Source organism: Nelumbo nucifera, chromosome 7 (assembly GCF_055504915.1).
Source record: "Nelumbo nucifera cultivar China Antique chromosome 7, China Antique-T2T, whole genome shotgun sequence".
In the NCBI taxonomy this organism is placed as follows: Eukaryota; Viridiplantae; Streptophyta; class Magnoliopsida; order Proteales; family Nelumbonaceae; genus Nelumbo; species Nelumbo nucifera.
Window position 1 is genome coordinate 10,149,071 of NC_142655.1, and position 21,145 is coordinate 10,170,215.

Genomic DNA, 21,145 nt, shown 5'->3' on the forward strand with positions numbered 1-21,145 from the left:
GAAAAAGCCTATGATTGTGTGGACTAAGAGATTTTGATATAAGTGATGGAGAAATGTGGGTTTGGAAGGAGATGGGGCAACTGGATAAAAGGCTGCCTACAGTCTTGCTAGTTTTCAATTGTGGTAAATGGGGTAGTCAGAGTTTTTGGGGCTCTAAGGAGTATAAGGCAAGGAGATCCGCTGTCACTTTTTCTCTTCACCTTCATTGCTGAGGTTTTTAGTAGAATGGTTTAAAAATCTGATGAGATGGTGTTAATCAAGGGATGGAGAATAGGAAAAGAGGAAGTGGTGGTCGCCCATTTACAGTTTGCAAGTGATAATTGTGAAACTGAGGGAGATCAAAGTGCCAGAGACCTAAGGCTTTTAGTCAAGCTTTTTGAGAATGTGACAGGCTTAAAGGTAAACTTAAGCAAAAGTGTGGTGGCAGGGATCAACATGAGTCAAGAGGAGATATACATTTGGGCTAGAGAACTAGGGTGTGGGTCAAGCGACTGGCCTTTGAAATACTTAGGTCTCCCTCTTGGTGCTAATCCTAGATCTTTGAATTTCTAGGATCCAGTAGTGGAAATATTTGAGAAGTTGTCTACTTGGAAGAGGAACTACATTTCCTTAGGGGGTAGGATAAATCTTATTAAATCCACTTTAGCAAACCTTTCGGTTTATTTTCTCTCAGTGTTTGATATGCATCGGCCCATTGTCAAAAGATTAGAGAAGATCATAAGGGATTTTTTGTGGGGACCAGGGGAAGAGAAGAGGGATCAAAAGATTAGAATATGGGATATTGTGTGTAGAGGGAAGAAGAATGGCGGTTTGGGATTGGGAAGGATTAAGGAGAAAAATGTGGCGTTGTTAGGGAAATGGCTATGGAGATTCCCGCAAGAAATAGATAGACTTTGGGCAAAAGTGGTGGCTAGAATTCATGGGCTCTCTAAGAATGGATTCGATGTTGGGGTTTCTAGTAGAGCACCCAGAGTTGCACCTTGGAAATCAATCCACAAGGTCCTTTTGCTTTTCCTCAATCACACCAGGTATGACCAAAACTTAGGAAATAAAGTAAGATTTTGGGAAGATCTTTGGGTGGGTGAAAATCCATTGAAATTCTCTTTTCCCTCTTTGTTTGCTTTATCTTCTCTCAAGGGTAAACCTATTTGTGACTTCTTAATTCCTTCTCCCTCGCTTTCGGGGTTTGGGTGGAATTTGGGTTTTCAGAGAAATGTTAGAGACTCAGAATTGATTCATGTTTCTAATCTCCTTCTCTTGTTGGATGGGATGTACCTTCACGGTAGTCGAGGAGACTCTCGGGTGTGGACTGGTTATCCTTCAAGGGTCTTTAGTGTCTCGTCCTTTTTGATGCCTTGGTTGCCCCAAAATCCCCTTCAGTCTCTTTCCCAGTTAAGGAAGTCTAGAACCGTCCTGCCCCCTCCAAAGTAGGTGCTTTTTGCTAGGAAGTTTACCATGGTGCAATTAACACTTGCGACATGCTACAAAAGGAAAAGACCTGGTTGGTGCCTCTCTTCAAATAGGTGTATCTTGTGCAATTTAGACAATGAATCTACTTTTCACTTTTTTCATTTCTTGTCCCTTTGCAGGTTATATTTGGGATTGAATTTTTGCTCTTTTTGGTTGCAGGTGAACTTCTCCGAGAAGCTTGGATAGGCTTTTTGGTCCATTTACCTCTAGGTGGCCAAGAAAAAGGGGGAGGATGATGTGGAGGTGCGCAAGGGCTGCTGTAATATGGACGATTTGGGAAGAAAGAAACCTCAGAATACTCAAAGATAAGGAAAGAAGTGCAGAGTTTGTGCTTGACTGTGTATTGGTGTAAGTAGTGCATTGGGTAAAAACGGTGAACTTATTCTCTGAATTTACTGCTGATGATTTACTCAGAAACTGGAGAGTGATGGTTGGGTCCTCCTCCTCCAAGAAAAAACTTTTGCATCAGTGGGATCCACCATCTACTGATTTCCTTAAGCTGAATGTTGACAGGAGTGTTGGTAACCCAAGCCCTTCTGGAATAGGAGTGTTAAGAAATGAGAAGGGAGAAATCTTGAGGTTGTTCTCAGGACCAATTGGGGAAGTGAAAGCTGAGCGGGAGGCAGTTCTGTCTGATTTACAAAAAACAATAGAGTTTTTTTTTTTAGATAAATGAGAGTAGTTTTATTAATTCAAAAAATAGTAGTACATTCAGCCTAGGAAGAGGCACGAGGTGTTACCTCCCCCTAGGACTGAGTCATACACACTAAACAAACACAAGCCTGAAACACAGTTACAAAGTGGCCCAAAACAGATCTCCCCTTGACACCCCTTGCTTGGCCAAAGAATCAGCCATTGCATTTGCTGATCTGCTGACCCACTGAAACCTGACTGACATATTCCTTGTCAGCCATTTAACTTTCTTTAACAGATCCCTGTAGTCCCAACAAGCTGTCTCTGGACTTGTCAACCAGCCCACTACTACCTTGGAATCCCCTTCTACTATCAAATTATTCACTCCAAGTTGACTGGCCATCTGTATACCTTGTACCGCTGCTAGTATCTCTGCCCTTACAGAATCACCAACACCCACTGGTCCTGAAAATAAAGACAACATGTTGCTATCTTTGTCTCTCAGAATCCCTCCTATTCCAGATGGCCCTGGGTTACCTTGGCAGCTACCATCAAAATTCAGTTTTACCACTCCATCCAGTGGGGATTCCCATTCAGCTTGTGATTTGTTCTTTGTGGAGACTGTAGAAGCCACTGCTGCCCAATTTCTCCTTAAGTCATCAAAGGAGTAATCTGACAACAAGTGTGAAGATTTTAGCCACGAGACTGTCCTTGTCATTATGCATTCCTTAATTTCAGCAAGACTTCTTTCCTTTTCTTGAAATATTCTAGCATTTCTCTCCTCCCATAAAGTCCACAAGGTAGCGACTCTGATACATTTCCACATTAGTTTCCCTCTTTTTGTCAATCTCCCAAAGGCAACCGGAATGAACAGCAGCTTTACTTCGGAGGGCAAAAGAGCACGATATTGGCAACAAATAGTGCAACAACCCAGTTCCAAATATTGGCAACAAAAGAGCACAATATCAGTAAATGGTTACAGTCCTCACCCTTCAGTTTACACAAGAAGCACCAATTTGGGGACAAACACAAGTAAGGTTTCTTCTTTTGCAAGTTTTCCACCGTATTGATCTTACCCAAGTAGGCTACCCAACAGAACACTGCTATTTTAGGAGGAATAGGCCTTGACCAGACCTCTTTAACAGATAACACCTGAGAGGAGGGATTGGAGCAGAGGGCTTTAAAGAAAGAAGCACAAGTGAAGGAGCCAACCGAGGTTAGAGACCAAACCCTTTTGTCCAGGTTAGGGGGTCCAGGCACACTAAGTCTAGAAGCAACAAGAGCTCTGAAACACAAAGAAGTTCTTCATCCCTTAACCCTCTTCGAAACCCAAAATTCCAGTTTAAATCCAAAGGGCGAACCAGGGGGGGAAAGAAACCATGAAATTGGTTTCTTTTTAAAGAGGGAGATGGACTAGAAAGAAGGAAAGTGGTCTTTTAGGGGTTGAGTGCTCACCCAAATATCTTCCCAAAAAGCAATGGAGTTGGGCATTCAGAAGTTGATAATCGAAGGGGACTCTAAAGTGATCCTAAGCTGGTTGAGTGGAGAGGATAAGAACCCTTTCTGGTTCATAAATGAGATCAAAAAATTCAGAAGTCTATCCAACGATATGCAGATTTCAATCCATTGGGCTCCAAGATTGGCAAACAAGTTAGCAGATCAATTAGCAAAACAAAGGGTTATAAGAGAACAGACTTTCTAGGCATGGTTGTAATTTAAATAGCTATTTCTGGTTTTGTCTTTCTGTTTTTCTCCTGTTTGTAGGGTAGCCGAGGCTGCTCTCCATTGTAAATTTCTTCTATATTAAAATCAGATCTCCTAGAACCTCTTTCAGTCTGGTCGCCAAAACTTTTGCTAAAATTTTATACAAGCTTCCAGTCAAACTAATTGGCCTGAAATCCTTTGCTTGCAAAGTGCCCGTCTTCTTTGGAATTAAGGCAATGAAGGTCAAGTTGGTTCCTTTATTGACTATTGCTGAGTGGTAAAAGTCTGTAAGAAAACCTCCAATACATCCTTTTTTACTATATCCCAGAATAATTGGTAAAACAAAATAGGGAACCCGTCCAAACCTGGGGCTCAATCTCCACCCAAGTTAAAATTTGCATCTTTAATTTCTTGCTCCTCAAATTCCTTCTCTAACTAATTCTGCTTATCTTCTGGCAAGGTAGAGCCAGTCCAGTTGTTCAAAATAGCTCTTCTACTTGCTGAATTAAAATACACTTCTTTAAAATGATTTAGAAGTGCATCTACTATTTCCCCTTCTACTTCATTTTGACCTACCTTCAGTTTGAAAATGTGGTTTTTTCTTCGCCTCCCTGAGGCATAGTTGTGGAAAAACCTTGTGTTGTCACCTTCTTTTAACCATCTCACTCTAGATCTCTATCTCCAGAAAATCTCTTCCCTTTTTATTGTCTTTTCCCACTCTTTCCTAATCTCTTCCCTCTCCATTCAATCTTTCTTCTTGTTCTTGGATATCAAAAACTTCCAAATCTTTAATTAATTTAATTTTATCTTCTCCAAAAGCCCCAAATTCCTCCCTACTGCAAACTTTTAAATTTTTTTTCAGATGTTTCAGCTTTTGTTGAAAACGGAATCTAGCCCACACTTCAAATCTACATTCCTCCACCAATCTGCCACTTTTTGCTGAAAATCTTTATGATCTGTCTGTTAGACAGTTTTGTATGCCCTTAGCTTCAATCAGAATGATGTACTTTATGAGTTTATTGTAAATGAATAAAGATACATATTTGATTCATGTTCCCTTGGTATGTTTCTGTGTAATACCCTTAAACTGGACACTTAATGAGACTCGTGTTAGTTTAGAATGTTCACAGCCAGTGGATCGGTCTGGGGAGACCTATCCTGACAAGGCTGACACTGTGGTGCCACCAAGTCGGTTGGGGTGGCCTGTCTCAGCTGCCAGGGTGAGACCCTAGGCACATACAGTGTAGGATTGATTGAATCTTTGAACTGGACCAGATTTCCAGTATTGCCCTGGACCTTGGAGATTGATGGGCAAAACTGGAAAGTTACACCCGACCCCTAGACTCGATTATGATGCTGCACTAGGTGTCGGATTGGGCTATCTTTGATATGCCAATCAGTGAGATCCTTAGCGGGGGTCAAAACCTGGGTATGTTGGGACAGTCCGAGAATTCATCTGAGTGGGTGATCATAGTGACAGGATCAGCCCCTTTGTCGGACAAAGGTAATGATCGGGGATGCGCTCTCACTGATGGAAACCAAGACTGCAGGCAGCCGATTTCAACCGTTGAGATTTGTTTTGCAAAGTATATTTTATATGAGATATAAAAGTATATACATTATGGTTTCTAAAATGTTTGCAAAAGGTTTTAATTCCCGGGATCCATAAAAGTGGAGAGTGCAACACTGTTCCTTGCAGCCAAGGGAGAGGTCCTCTCTTGTCGGGCAGTGTATGATCATTATGGGCTGAGAGGTTAAGTGTAAGACCATTGAGGATAATACCTGATGGGCTAATCTTGCATCTGCCCACAGTCCCTGGGTGTTACAAGGTAACTTGGCCCAGGGACCACTTAGGGTAAGTGTTGGGCCCATAGAGCCCATTCGATGGGTTTCAGGGGGTGCACTGTCTTTAACGGTGTATTCGGCCAGGCCTTGTAACAAAGGCTGGGCCGAACCCATGTGGCTGATGTGTAGATCAATGCTTGGGTCCCACGCCATACAAGGAAGCCCAACTGGGCAGCAGTTAGGAAGGTTAAGTGAGCACATAAGCTTAATGGGCCTGTTAGTGGTGTTAGTAAAGGGGTATTTCAGTCTTTGTACTTGTTGAGTGTGCTGATGTGTACTGTTATGTTAGTTTGAGTCCTCTTACTTAAAGAAGGGCACTCAAGTCTTTTTCAATAAGTCAATAATATAATAATAGGTCTGGCCGAATCAAGGGATTAACTTTTTTCCCTAATTCGAACCAGCCTTTCTCTCTTTTCTCTCTTCTCTCTTTTCTTCTTTCCTCTCCTACTTCTTGCTGTCTACTTTACTCTACAGTCAACGAACAAGACAGAATTCTATGGCAGGTCAAACTTCAACATGGTATCAGAGCTAGGTTCACCAAATCAGACTTGCTAGAATTCTGCCTTCTGCGCATTCGAATTAGGGTTTCACTTGGGGTTCTTAGTTGTGAGTTGGAGACTGGGAAAAAGGGCTGAAAAGGAGTGATCGCCCTCTTCCCTAGGAGGTCTCTATGCCTCCGATTGTGTCGTTGGTGATTGGTTGCTGTGGTTTCTAAGCCCTAGTTAGGGCTGGTACGTGTGGTGCAGTGGTGTCTCAGCCCTTCGTATGGTTGGCCTTCAGGCGATGAGGTAAAGTTTTTTTTATATATTTTTTTTGTTATGGAATACATGAGAGGTGTAGTACAGTTCGCATGATGGGTTCTCAGATTGCAGTATGCTAGGGTTTATGCTAGGGTTTATTCTGGTTTGTGTGTGATTCGAATGGCAATAGTGTCTACTTAATGGTGAAGCTTCCTATAGTTGTGGATTAATGTTGGTGGTGTTACAAGTGTGGTTTTCAGCTTTTGATATCGCTGAAATCAGTGTGTAGACCTCGGTGAGTAGGGGTTGTGGTGTTGTAGTTTTCAACATTTAATACTGCTGAAATCAGTGTACAGACTTCGGTGAGTAGGGTTTGTGGTGTTGCAGTTCTCAGCTGTTGAAATCAGTGTGCAGATTTCGATGAAGTGTCTGTGTGTAGTGTGCAGTGTGTAGTGCTCCTAATTCAGTGCTCAGAATTAAGGGAGTTCGGCAATGGCAGATAACAGTGATAGTAAACCTAGTGTCATGATATCTACTGACTACCTGAATGTCCAAATGACCTCCATTAAACTGAATGGAGAGAATTATGTCCCTTGGGCCAAGTCTGTAGAGGTTTTTCTGAAGGCGAAGAAGAAAGTGAAGCATATAAGAGAGGAGAAACCCCCCGCTAATTCTCAGGAGTATGAAGACTGGGAACAGGAAGATGCACAGATCATTACATGGTTGTGGAACAGTATGGAACCCAAAATCAGTGTGAACTTCATGTTTCTTGACACAGCCAAAGAGGTGTGGGATCATGCCAAGAAACTGTATTCAGGTCAGGATAATACCACTAGGGTATATCAACTGTATCAGGAATACATCAATCTGCAACAGGGAAATCAGAGCCTTGAGGAGTACTATGCCAATGTGAGGAATATCCGTAATGAGTTAAATGTCTATCATCCTCTCACTTCAGATGTCAAAGTTCAACAGCAACAGCGAGAGCAGCTTGATGTAACACGGTTTCTGGTGGGGCTGAAGTCTGAGTATGAACCAGTACGAGCCCAGATACTAGGGGGATCTGCTCTTCCATCTTTAGAGGAGGTGTTTGCTCGTCTTCGGAGGGCTTCCATTGGATCTATGGACTCTAATGTCTCCGATAAATCAGCATTTGCAGTGTCAAGAGGCCGAGGTGGCAGAAGTGGGACTCGAGGAACCCAGCCTGGCAGGAGTGGTAGTGGTGGATCTACACATATCCGTGGTGGTGGTCGTACTGGAGGCAGAGATTCAGGGGGAGCTCGTGGTAGAGGACGTGGCTCGGGTCCACGGAAGTGTACTCACTGTGGTTTGGATGGACATACCATTAACTACTGCTATGACTTACATGGTCCTCCCTCGACGTGGGCCAACCATGCCATGACTAGTGACACCAGTTTCAGCCCTACACAGGAGAAACGGTCAGCTGACCCGATGCCTTCTACTCCCTCAGATGGTCCAGGCAAGGAGATGGTGAGTGTTCCTCGTGATGAGTATGAGAGGTTTGTTCAATCCAAGTCGCAGCAGAACACAGCTTCCTTTGCACACTCAGGTATGGCTTGTTTGGCATCCACACCCAACCCCTGGATTATTGACTCTGGAGCCTCCGATCACATGACGGGAACTCCAGGTGTGTTTTCATCTCTCACTCATTGCTCAATATCACAATCTGTTACCCTTGCTAATGGCTCCACGTCATCTATCTGTGGTGTTGGTACTGTTGACCTAGACCCTGTATCCCTATCCTCTGTTTTATATGTACCTAAGCTTCCATTTAATCTTATGTCTGTTAGTAAGCTGACCAAGTCACTTAAGTGCTCCATCACTTTTTACCCTTCTATGTGTGTTTTTCAGGATCTCAAGACGGGGATGAAGATTGGTGGAGGGCATGAAGCCGGTGGACTGTATTATCTTGATGGTGGTGGACGAACGTCAACGGCTCTTCAGTCATCCATTTCTCCTCTCCAGTGGCACTGTAGATTTGGTCATCCTTCGCTGAAAGTGTTGCAGTCCTTAGTCCCTTCATTGAGTCAACTTTCTGTTTTAGATTGTGAGTCTTGTCAATTTGGGAAACACCATCGTGTTCCCTTTCGTTCTAGGGTCGATAACCGTGTGTCGAGTCTTTTTTCTTTAATTCATTCAGATGTTTGGGGTCCTTATAAAGTGATGTCATATAATGGATACCGATATTTTGTTATTTTTGTTGATGACTGTTCAAGAATGACGTGGCTCTATTTAATGAAAGAAAGAAGTGAATTATTTTCCATCTTCCAGAAATTTTATGCTGAGATCCGCAATCAATTTGGTGTTCACATCAAAATTTTCCGTTCTGATAATGGTCGTGAATACTTGTCTTCATCTTTTCGAGAATACTTGGACCAACATGGCATTATACACCAAACTTCATGTACCTATACTCCGCAACAAAATGGGGTTGCTGAGAGAAAGAACCGCCATCTTGTAGAAACGGCACGCTCCCTCATGCACCACATGAATGTTCCCAAAACTTTTTGGAGCGATGCAATGCTCACCTCTTGTTTCTTAATTAATCGGATGCCCACGTCTATCCTTGATGGTCGTTCTCCTTTTAGTGTCTTATTCCCCAACATGTCTCCGTTTCCGCTTTCTCCTCGGGTATTTGGGTGTGTCTGCTTCGTTCATAATCTGAGTCCCGGGACTGACAAGTTAGATGCACGTTCCATGAAGTGTATCTTCCTTGGTTATTCCCGAACTCAGAAAGGGTACAAGTGTTATCATCCTAGTTCTCGTCGTTCCTTGGTATGTGCTGATGTTACATTCTTTGAGTCTACTCCGTTCTTCGTGGGGTCCGGTGCTGCTGCTTCCCCCACATCACCACCTCCTCTTCCTCTTCCTGTGGCTGATCCACCTCCTTTGGTTCCAGTCATGCCTACGTCCTTGCCTCCGGTGCCACCATTGGTTGACCGTCCACCCATCCGTCACGTGTATACACATCGCCCACGTGTACCGGCTGCAGCTCCTCCAGCTTCATCACCGTCGACAGATCCAGCTCCAGCTTCGACACCAGCCTCCGACCTAGATCTTCCTATTGCCTTACGGAAAGGTAAGCGTACTTGCACCCTTCACCCTATTTCCAATTTTGTTTCACTTACCCACCTCTCCGCTTCCCATCGCCAGTTCATATCTTTGTTATCCTCCGTGGTTGTTCCTAAGGATGTCCAGGAAGCCCTTACCTCTCCAGAGTGGTGCCGTGCTATGGAAGAAGAGCTCTCTGCTTTGCATCATAATCACACTTGGGATCTCACCGCTCTTCCTCCTGGGAAGCAGGCTGTCGGTTGTAAGTGGGTGTATAGTGTTAAGTACTTGCCAGATGGTCGTGTTGAGCGCCTGAAGGCGCGGCTGGTTGCCAAAGGGTACTCCCAAACCTATGGCATTGACTACACGGAGACGTTCTCCCCGGTTGCTAAGATAGGGTCAGTTCGTGTCGTCATCTCTCTTGCAGCTATGTCTGGTTGGCCTCTCCATCAGCTCGATATCAAAAATGCCTTTTTGCATGGGGATTTGCTCGAGGAGGTCTACATGGAGCAACCACCTGGGTTTGTTGCTCAGGGGGAGGATGGTAAGGTATGTAGACTTAAGAAGGCTATTTATGGACTTAAACAGTCCCCTCGAGCATGGTTTGGTAGGTTCAGTGAGGTGGTCAAGAAGTTTGGTCTGAAACAGTGCCAAGTTGATCACTCTGTCTTCAGTCTTGACTCTTCGGCAGGTAAAATAATATTGGTGGTGTATGTGGATGATATCGTTGTGACTGGGAATGATAAAATGGGCATTGACAGATTGAAGGCATTCCTACAGGAACACTTTCAGACAAAGGACCTTGGCAAGTTGAAATACTTTTTGGGCATAGAGGTAGCAAGATCTAAGCATGGCATTAATTTGTGCCAGAGGAAATATGTGCTTGATTTACTGGAAGAAACAGGATTGTTGAGTACTAAACCGGCTGAGACACCTATGGAAACAAATACGAGGCTGAGCAGTGATATAGGTGAAGTGTTTGAAGAGCCTGGCAGATACCGACGACTTGTAGGCAAACTAAACTATCTAACCATTACTCGGCCAGATATTTCATTTGCGGTTAGTGTGGTGAGTCAGTTCATGCAGAAACCTTTGGTCCCACATTGGAATGCAGTGCTAAGGATTGTGAGGTATCTGAAAGGAGCTCCTGGTCGTGGTTTGCTGTACAGAAGTGGTGGAAAACTGGTAGTAGAAGGATACACCGATGCTGATTGGGCAGGTTCTATGTCTGATAGACGATCTACCACAGGCTATTGCACCTTTCTGGGGGGTAACCTGGTAACATGGAAAAGTAAGAAGCAAACAGTTGTGGCAAGAAGCAGTGCAGAAGCGGAATATAGGGCCATGGCACATACTGCTTGTGAACTAGTGTGGCTGAGGAACCTTCTACAGGAGATAGGATATGACATCAGTACTCCAATGAAGCTCTACTGTGACAATCAGGCAGCGGTTCATATCTCTTCCAATCCAGTGTTTCATGAAAGAACCAAGCACATCGAAGTTGACTGTCATTTTGTGAGAGAGAAGGTGCTGAATGGGGTGATAGAAACTGCATATGTTAGTACGGGAAACCAGTGGGCAGACTTGTTTACAAAAGGCTTGAGTCGGGGGAGAGTGGACTACATATGTAACAAGCTGGGATTATATGATATATACTCATCAGCTTGAGGGGGAGTGTTAGTGGTGTTAGTAAAGGGGTATTTCAGTCTTTGTACTTGTTGAGTGTGCTGATGTGTACTGTTATGTTAGTTCGAGTCCTCTTACTTAAAGAAGGGCACTCAAGTCTTTTTCAATAAGTCAATAATATAATAATAGGTCTGGCCGAATCAAGGGATTAACTTTTTTCCCTAATTCGAACCAGCCTTTCTCTCTTTTCTCTCTTCTCTCTTTTCTTCTTTCCTCTCCTACTTCTTGCTGTCTACTTTACTCTACAGTCAACGAACAAGACAGAATTCTATGGCAGGTCAAACTTCAACAGGGCCTAAAGCCCATTTCGAACTGGGCTGATTATTTAGTTAATAAAGGGGCGAATTCTGAAGTGGATCAGCTAATAGGATTGGGCTTAGACCCTATCCACTTAGAGAGTCCAAGATCTAAATGAGATTTAGATCTGGAAACCTCCTAATCAGATTAGGAGATGGCTGATCTGATCTGCAGATAAGATAAGGATTATCCCTTATCACTTAAAGGGACTTCTAACCCAAATATGATTTGGATTAGCAACTCCTAATCTGATTAGGAGCTGATCCCTTTAAGATTACAAAAGAAGAAGGGGGCGGCAGCCTTTAGACAGACAACAGATTTCCTCTAATGCAAAATCAAGAAGAGAGAACTCTGCTCCCTACGAATACTCTCTTGCCGTCTCCCTATTCTTGCTGCCCTGTTTGCCAGTTCGATCTCCAGTTGTGGGAGAAGTCAAGATCCAATCTTGACATCAGTTCTTTGAGAAAGGATTGAAAGGAAGTTGTGCTCACGTACCATCTTGCTGATCCTTGCGAAGGACAGAGTTCTTGGAGAAGAACACTGTTGATTCTGCTCCACCTGCACTGCGCCATCTTCATTGGGAGCAGTCTTTGGTTCCTTCCTTGGGCGTGAACACCTTCGTTGGGAGATACTACTTCTCCGTATCAGGTATAATTCTCTCCTGCTCCTTTTGGTTCAGATCTGATTCAGTTTAAGGTTCAAGAATGATCCTTGAAAATATGATTTTCTAAATAGGGAATGTGATTCCCAGTTGAAGGGAGAGAAAAATTTTTGAAATTCGCCCCTTAATCCGCAATCTTTGGGCGTCCATGGGATGGATCTCTCATCCCTTCACTGTCCAGATCTTTTCCATTCTGAATGGGGTCTTCCTTTTTCTCGAAACTTCCGTTTGAAGACTGATAAGCCAATGATCCAAAACACATCTTGGACTGATTTTCTAGAAAAGTTTTGGAAAATGGTGTTCCCAGTCAATCGTCATCAGAAATCTTCTATCCTATATCTGATGGCATTTTCCTGCATGTTAGACCAGATGTAGGTCCCATTATGGATAGGGTAATCCCGAAGATTGTGTCTCGCTATGAACTTGGAGAAGTCCTTCATTCTCCTGGTTAGTCTCCTACACTTAGAATTCTCATTGTGAAATCTTGTAACATTGAAATCTCCACCAATACACCAAGGTATATCTCTACCCTCGTGAAGAGGGTCCAATTCTTCCCAGAATCTGTTCCTTTCTGTAGGAGAGTTAGGACCATAGACTCCTGTAAGAATCCAGTTGAACCCATTACACATATTTGTGAACAGAACTGAAATAGAGAAGTCACATTTATCTACTTCCACATCTGAAACCACCTCTTCTTTCCATACAATGATAATTCCACCTGCCGTTCCAATTGCTGGGAGAGCTACCCACTTTCTGCCCCGTATTCCCCAGATTGATTTAATCAATTTCCTATCCACCTCTTCCTTTTTTTTGATTCCTAGATTATCACAATATCAAGATTCTCCCTGCTTAGGGTATCATTTACTAGACACCTCTTTAAATTCCCACCCAACCCCCTCATATTCCAACTAAGTAACTTCATTGAGGATCTGAAATAGCCTTGCCCTTACTTGTCCTTCTATCTTCATTGTTAGCATAAGAGGCTCCTTGGTTGACTAAACCCCATTGGAGTCATTTTAGCTCCCTGTTTGCACCTTTTTTTTGTCTTCCCTCCTAGTCTCTTCTCACCCGACTTTTCTCAATCCTTATCTGATGCTCCAGAGAGCTTGTTGGACTCTTCATTGCTTTCGGGAAAGGTAATCCCAAGCTTTTGAGCCACCTCCATACATCCCTCTGTATCCATTATCTTCGTCCCACTGTTCTCTGGCCTGGAAACTTCACTGCTTGTTCTTCTAAACAATTTCGGTGTCTAGAGGTTCCCTTTATGACAGGAAAAAGGGGGTTGGATTGGGTGACGAAGAAAGAGAACAGAGAGATCTTGAAGGAAGAAGATTCAGAGATTTTCCTGTAATACAAGAAATTGGAGTTGTTTGGAGATTAGAACTCCTTCCTTTTTCAGGGCATTCAGGGTCGGAGAGACCATAATCAGGGTCCATTAACTGCATGGGCTGCAGAATGTCTACACTTCTCCAATGTTCTCTTTTGAACAGGAATTTAGCTCTTTCCAGAGCCACTGTGTGACCAACTATCTCTTCCTCTAATTCATATGAGCTTAGGTCTGACTAAGTCTTCCTCCTGATCTTCCACCGATTCCACCAACGAGCTATAGTTTGGTGTTGGAGGATGATTAATGTCTATTGCGCAACTATCTACAGATTGGGGGGGGGGGGTGATTGGAATCTCTCCATTTTCAAACATCGGAGTGGCTGGTGGACTGAGGCTAACATGGTCTGACTTTGCTGGCCTGGGGACATCTAAGCTGATTTCGTCTTTACTCGGCCCAGATTTTGGGGCCTGGACAATAAAACCTCTGGTGACCGGGTATTTGGGTTAATCCACAGCCTAGGAGCTTTAGTGGGCCTTGTTTCAGCCGATTTTACTGCAGTTGTTGATTTTGTATTTAAATTTTGAATTATTTTTCCTTTCTCCCGTCTACTTTCCTTTAATCTCTCGTTGTTTTTGCCATTCTAGTCTTTCTTAGAAAGGAAGTTTCCTTCTGCAGATAAATTACCTTCTGGATTTTTCGAAAAATGTCTCACACTTGCAAGCTTTTTATTGGCAGATGTCGTATTATCCTCAATCGCGTCACGCGTGTTCATACCTTGTTGTCGAGTCGACTCGGTTCCCTCATGTTGTGACTCATTCTTCTTCTCCACTTCGATGGCACAGTAGAACCACACCCCTCTATCAAGAACTGGCACTGAACGCGGAACTGCATACACCCCTCTTCCTTTTACCTTTATCCTGGCACTTCGCAAATCCAACAACTCCTTTGTTTTAGGATCTACTTTCTCAAGACCTCCACAGAGGCTTCCAATCAGAGAGAAAACCTCTTCCTTCCAGAGATGAAGGAGAAGACCATGAATCAGTAACCAGCCATCAAATCTTAGTTTCGCTGGTACTGCATTTAATGTTGGCCACCAGTGGTCAATCAAGACCCATTTGCCATAGATGGAGAGAGCTCCTAAACTGGTCCAAGCGACAACTATCTCTTCCAATGGAGCAAAACCCACAGCTCTGTAATCGTCTATTGGATTTAGGTTCAACAAGTCAATGGAGTGGAGGTTTGCGGACAAACCCAACTCCACCTCTATACAGACTCCGAATGGCCCCTTTTGATGTACAACGGAGATAAAGGCTGAACCTCCTATTGCTACCACTCTACTGTTGTTTCTCTCTAATGCTGGAAAGTTTCCCTGTGGTGGGAATCCATGGTTTGGATTCATTTTGCTGTCAATAAATGACCCCAAACTCTGTAAAAATACTAACCAACCATTTTTGCTTGCTTCTTCTGGAACGCAGATGCTTCTTGTTTTACTTGCTCCTTCCCAGTGGCTTAATCTGATAAATCTTCTCCATCTGTTTTCTTTTACTTGAAATATGGTTACACTTCCTCTGTTAGCAAACTTTTTGGGTTTAAAGGAAGCTTCCACTCCTCTAATACCTTCTGTAAATGAAATACAGTCCAGTTTACTTCGTTCTCCTTTAGGGAGATCCTCGTCCAGGCTCCTCTACTATGTTTGGCGATTATCAACTCTCCTTCAATTCCTAAGGAAGAAACTAGATCGAAAGGTTTCAATCCTATTGCTAACATCCGTCTCTGTGACTCTTTTGAATTGCTTCATGCCATATTGTCTCTGAGGATCAAATAGAAGAGCAAAAGCTCTCCACTACCAGGTTTGTTTCACACACAGAATTGAAGATTGCTCTTTAACCTTGAAACCAGAAATCAAGCTAAGGTCTTCATCCCTAAGCATCATCTTGCCTATAGCCTCCATTACCAAGATAAAGAGAAAGGGTCCTCGTCAAAGACCTCTTGAGATCATACATGAGTCACCTAAAGACCCATTAAGGACTTGGCAATTGAATGATTGGCTAACTATTTTGATATGATTCAATTCATGTCACTATAATTGAAAAGAAAAAGAAAAATGGATCACAACTACAAAAGAGAATTCCCATCTTAATCAAAACATATAGTAACCAAAAAGACTAAAAATCAAAAATGGCAAGTAAACGACTTACATAATGAAAAGAAGATGTCTAAAAGATTACAAGGGAGACAACGAGAATGATACCTATTCATGTCTCTTAATCTTCTCTTATTTGATTTATGCAGTTGCTTGCTATAGTTTTTGAAGCACTACATATGCAATTATACTTCTTCCAACGATTTAAAGTTTATTAAGTAATTCCATGTTTTTATATAATTCCTCAGATTTCTAATTTTTCTAAATATCTGAACAAAATTAGCAAAATATACCCAAATTTCCCTCATTGCTGTATGGTGAAATGTCCATTGATATTGAAATTGTGAACCATGAATTCAAGCACACCCCTACAAGTAGAACTCCATCAAGAATATGAGAACCATCAATGAAGGTACTCCACAGGTACGCCAATCTTTGGAGGGATTTATCATGGTGTCCTCTAAATTCTTCATGAAAGTTTCATGCTCTCTCTTACATTTCTCTATGACTCTTGGGAGCAAGAGCCTCCAAAAGGGGGCTCTACGTCACATGATATGGCCGTCCTTAACTTCAAAACAAGTATTAGCCTTACAATATTGGTGAATGCTTAGCTTGGGTGGTAATTGTGTTGGTTGGATGTGAGTTGAAGGCCAACCCACCCACATTCATCAATGACCATTTTGTCCAAAATGTATATGGGTTGTAACCTAGCCTAACCCATCCACTTTAACTCAACCATCCTCCTGACCACATTTAGAATCTGGATAGTCATCTCCTACCTTCCAAAGCTTCACACATTGGCAATTTCCTTCTTGCAATATCCAATCATACAACATTTCCCACCACCCTAGTTGGACCCACATTAGGAACCCACATCTGCCTGAGTACCAAAATCCTCGCCAGAAGCCACACTACCTCCACCAGTGGTAGCACTATCGCTAACAGTGCTCAACTTTCAGCTCGTCACCTGCTTGAACACTCTTCTGCCAAATTTGTCAGATGATGGAAGCCAATACATGTGTGCCCCTCATTGGCAATGAGCAGGTGATGGGATTTCTAAAAGATCCATAAGGTGTGTGCCTACAATAGACCCACATTATTGCCTTTGCAAAATGCAACCAACACATGGCAACAAAGTCTGGAGTGGTTGCAGAAGTGGAGAGTGAAGACAGTGGTGGAGCTAGAAGGATCTGCAGTAAAACAAGCATTGGCTGCCCTCGAGTTGTTTGTGATCTCTAAGGGAGATATAGAGCTTTGAACCTATTTGTCATCCATTCCAATGACTATTTAGATGGTAAGGAAGATGGTGGAAAATCCTTGATGGAGTTTCTGAACCTATGGCTCATGGAGTTTCTGAACTATTGTGGCTTAAATCCTTGATGAAGGAACTGGGTATTGAGCATGATAAGCCAATGATGTTATATTGTGATAATCAGGCCGCCATCAACATTGCTCACAACCCAATGCAACATGACAGAACTAAGCATATTGAAGTTGACAGACACTTCATTCGAGAAAGAGTGGCTTCTGGAGAAGTGTGCCTACCTTTCATCACCTCTGAAGGACAGTTAGCAGATTTCCTCACCAAGGGCATTCCCGAGGCTAAACTTCAGCATGATACTGGCAAGCTTGGCATGATTGACATCTATGCTCAGCTTGAAGGGGCGTGTAGAGAAGATGGGCCGAATGGCCCATAGGCTGTTTATTCTTTGTTGTAATGGGCCTTAATCTGGGCTTATTCTTTCTTATGTTATGTCTTTTTAATTTTCTGCCCAACTAAGGGCTTCTCTGTAAATTACCAAAGTTTTAACTTAAAAAAATAGAATTAAGGGTGTAAGAGAAGAGATTATGTTCGAAAATCTCTCTCTATGAACCCAAGTTGCCGCCACCTTCTTCTTCATCTTCTCTCCTCTTGAACTCAGATTTCTGCTACTTTCTTTTGATTTTTTGCATCTTTCTAAACAGGCCTTTCTTCTCAAAAGGCTGGTTTTCTTCTATTAGAAAGGAAAAGCCATCTCATGCCAACATTCTAGAGCTGGAAGCAGTGGGGCACCTCTTATAAAAAAGAAATGTTATTAATCTTACTAGAATGGATTATTAATAGAATTCTCAGCTTCATGCACATTATTCTTATATTGTTTTATTTTTTATGTAGAGATTGGATGGATCATACCAACAATATGAATCCCTCAAGCTGATTTCGGATGAGTTCTATGAAGTGTGCCACATCAGAGCTCTAGCAGCCTCTTACGTGCATGTTTTTAGGGAGGCAAATTGCACTAGCAACTGGTTGGCTAATCTTGGACATACCAGACTGGTGACCAATTATGGTTTAAAGGATCGGATATTTAGTTATATTTGTTTTAGTGATTTGGGGAAGGGCACTCACCATCTTGTGTAGCCCCTAGTTCTATCTTTCTTCCTACCAAAAAAAAAAAAAAAAAACGCCCAACAATATGAACGGTACCATAACATGGTTAAGAAGCAAGGTACCACTAAAGTTGGGATCAACACACACAAATTTTCATATTTTGCAGTAAGAGATTATCAGATAATAAAGATGTCAATGGAATGCAATTGCAATGAGGAATTGTAGGAAAATATTTTGATCATTAAATCCAAAAGAAAAACAATTTTTACCTAAAAAGACGCCATAAGGCTGCCAAAGCTTGGATCTGTTGCGAATATAGAAGTGAAATCAACCAATGAAGAGTTGAGACATGTGAAGTTGCCATCACAATCATGTCTTTGATCAGAGAAGCCGATACAGTTGTGCCCAAAATGATCCCAGAAATAGAAAGTACTTTAAGAAAATAACTGAAGAAGAAACCAACAAAGAACCAGAGGGTAGACCACATATGAATCACATTAAGTGAGATCAAGCCAAGACCTCTTGCTAGCTCCATATTCAGTTTGAAACCTGCTGGGACCCCCATCAGCCATACACAACCCAAACGCAGCACAGTATTTGTTATGTTGTGTACAAGGTTGGAAACCCATAAAGATACAGCTTCTGCATGTATTAACAATGCCACACCAACCATATTCCCCAAAAGAAGATCAATAGCTATGCTTGACCACATTGAATGCTTACGTAAGGAATATCTCTCTGCATATTGCACATTTGATTGAGACCTACAAAAAGATGACATTTAAAGGCTTGAGGCAATATATAAAGATGTCAACTTTCAAAAACTACAAGACATAAATACCCAGATCATGACCTTCTTACATCTGCCCCATAGAAAGATGGATTTGTCATTGTCCACCATCTGATGGATCAGAACTAGATCTTAGGCCAACAATCATCCTAATGAGATTATCATAATCATATAGTTCTAAGCTCCAACAAATTTTCTAGCCACATAAATGAATGTGAGCCCAACAAAATTTCAGTGATCCTACTGTTGTGAGGATTATTTATTTGTTATTTTACAGTTGTTGTTAGTATGCTGTCAGCCAGTTTATTTCTTTCTTTCTTATTAGCTTGTTACTAGGGAGTGCCGCCAGGGGCATACTTGTAATCTCTCATTCCTTTATATTAAGTTAATATAAATAACAAGCTGGGCACCACCAGCTACAGTTTTGAGACTCTCAATCGTATCTCTCTCTCCCTTCTCTTCTCCTCTCTCTTCTCTTCTCTCCTCTCTCGTCTCTCTCTCTCTCTCCATGAAAGATTACATGGTATCAGAGCATAATTCTGGGCTATAAAGAACCGTTTCTCTCATCTGAACCAAGCCCTATTCTCAGTTTCTTTTTTTCTCTCTTGATCTCTTGGACATGGAAGACAGAGAAACCTAATCGGACTGGTCAGGTCACTTTCGGCTACTTTCTTTGGGTTCTTCCTTGGTCGTAACACCAAGGAAACCCTAGTAGAAGAGGAACAATGCTGAAAAGCCTCTCTTCTCTTTGTTCGATGCTGTGAAAATTGATTTCTGTGGTCCTTTTTTTTTCTGTGGCCAATGGTGTGAAGCCTTGCTTTTTGGGTTTACACCTTCGTACAGACGTTGGACTATTAGTAAGCATGTGTTGTAGTCGAACTGCTAGTAGACTGTTTTAATGACTGGTTGCTGGACTGATTACTGGGCTGTTCTAATGGCCAAACTAGTACTGGGATGATTTCAGCAGTTTTTTTTTTCTCATTCCAGAAGTAAAATTCTTGGGGGTTTAGCATTCTGATTGTGGCTGTGTTGTAGTTGTGTGGGATCTGGTCTGGTACACTTGTAATTCTGGTTCTTGTAGTGTAGATTCTCTCCCTCAATGGCAAACTATGATTCAGCTTCATCTGGGGTTACACCAACCCGTAGCACAACTGGTATGAGAGGTGAAAACATGATGTTTTCCATGCCAATTACCCCTTTAAATGGCCTAAACTACCTAGAGTGGACTAAAAGTGTAAAACTTTATGTAACAGCAAGGGGAAAAGCTAGTTACATAAATGGAAGAGTGAAAGAACCCAAGAGTGAGACAGCTGAACATGATAGGTGGGACCAAGAAAACAGTATGGTGATGTCTTGGCGCCTTGCAGCCATGGAACCTGATGTGAAGAAGAACTTTATGTGGGCAGACACTTCTAGTGAGATTTGGGAACATGCCAAAACCACCTATTCTGAGCAAAGGCATTATGCCAAGATTTACCAGTTGCAAGCTTTACCCTCTTGTAAACAGGGGAATTGTAGTTTGTCTGCCTATTATTCAGCCCTTACTTCAGTATGGAAAGAATTGGATCACTATCAGGCTATAGAATGGAAACATGATGATGATGCTAGGCCTATAAGAAGCTGGTTTCTTAGCAGCGAGTTTTTGCACTCTTGTTGGGACTAAACTCTGCTTATGAACCCTTGAGAGTTCAGATCTTACGAAGTAAAGAGTTTCCCTCGGTTCAAGAGGTGTATGCAACAGGTAGCATTGGCTGCAATGGGTAGTAACAATATGGGAAAGAAAACTGACTCCAAGAAGGCTGATGATAAAGACAAGTTGTTTTGTACCCACTGTCGACGCTCGAGACATACACATGACACATGTTGGGAGATTCACGGGAAGCCGAAGTGGGCAGTGAAGAACCAAGAACAAGGTAAAGTACAAGGTCAGAAGAAGCCAAATACAGCACATAATGCAGCACATGTGGTAACCCAAGATGCTCAGTTTGCTGGTACTACATGGGACCACTTTACTAGTTCTGACCCCAAGGAAGATATCATGAATTCCTTCAGACATCACTTGGAGTCATATTGTAGGACTTTGCGACAGATGGATAGTTTAGTTACTGGTACTCCTTCTACTTCATTTGTGTCTACATCAGGTAATGCGGCCTCTGCATTCCATGTCACCACTACCACTGACTCCCCTTGATCATTGACTCAGGGGCCTCTAACCACATGACCGGTAAGCCAAACTTGTTTCAAACTTATAGCCTTTTGTCAGGAAGGGATAAAGTGAGGCTTGCAAATGGATCATTCTCCTCCATTGCAGGCCGAGGATCAATATCTCTTCCCCATGGCCTTAACCTGAATTGTGTATTGCATGTCCCTCAACTTCCTATAAATTTGCTTTCAATCAGTAGTATC

General features: G+C 42.4%; 1 protein-coding gene across 8 annotated transcripts in view; it reads right to left on the bottom strand.

Annotated features, from left to right (window-relative positions):
• The window catches only part of LOC104608881 (uncharacterized), a 62,933-nt gene that overhangs the window by 21,444 nt on the left and 20,344 nt on the right, over positions 1-21,145 (bottom strand). For all 8 annotated transcript variants that reach the window (XM_088891677.1, XM_088891675.1, XM_088891672.1 and 5 more), the window contains one exon: positions 18,219-18,713. In XM_088891677.1, coding sequence (XP_088747803.1) covers positions 18,219-18,713 — 495 coding nt within the window. The remainder of the gene's footprint in view (positions 1-18,218; positions 18,714-21,145) is intronic.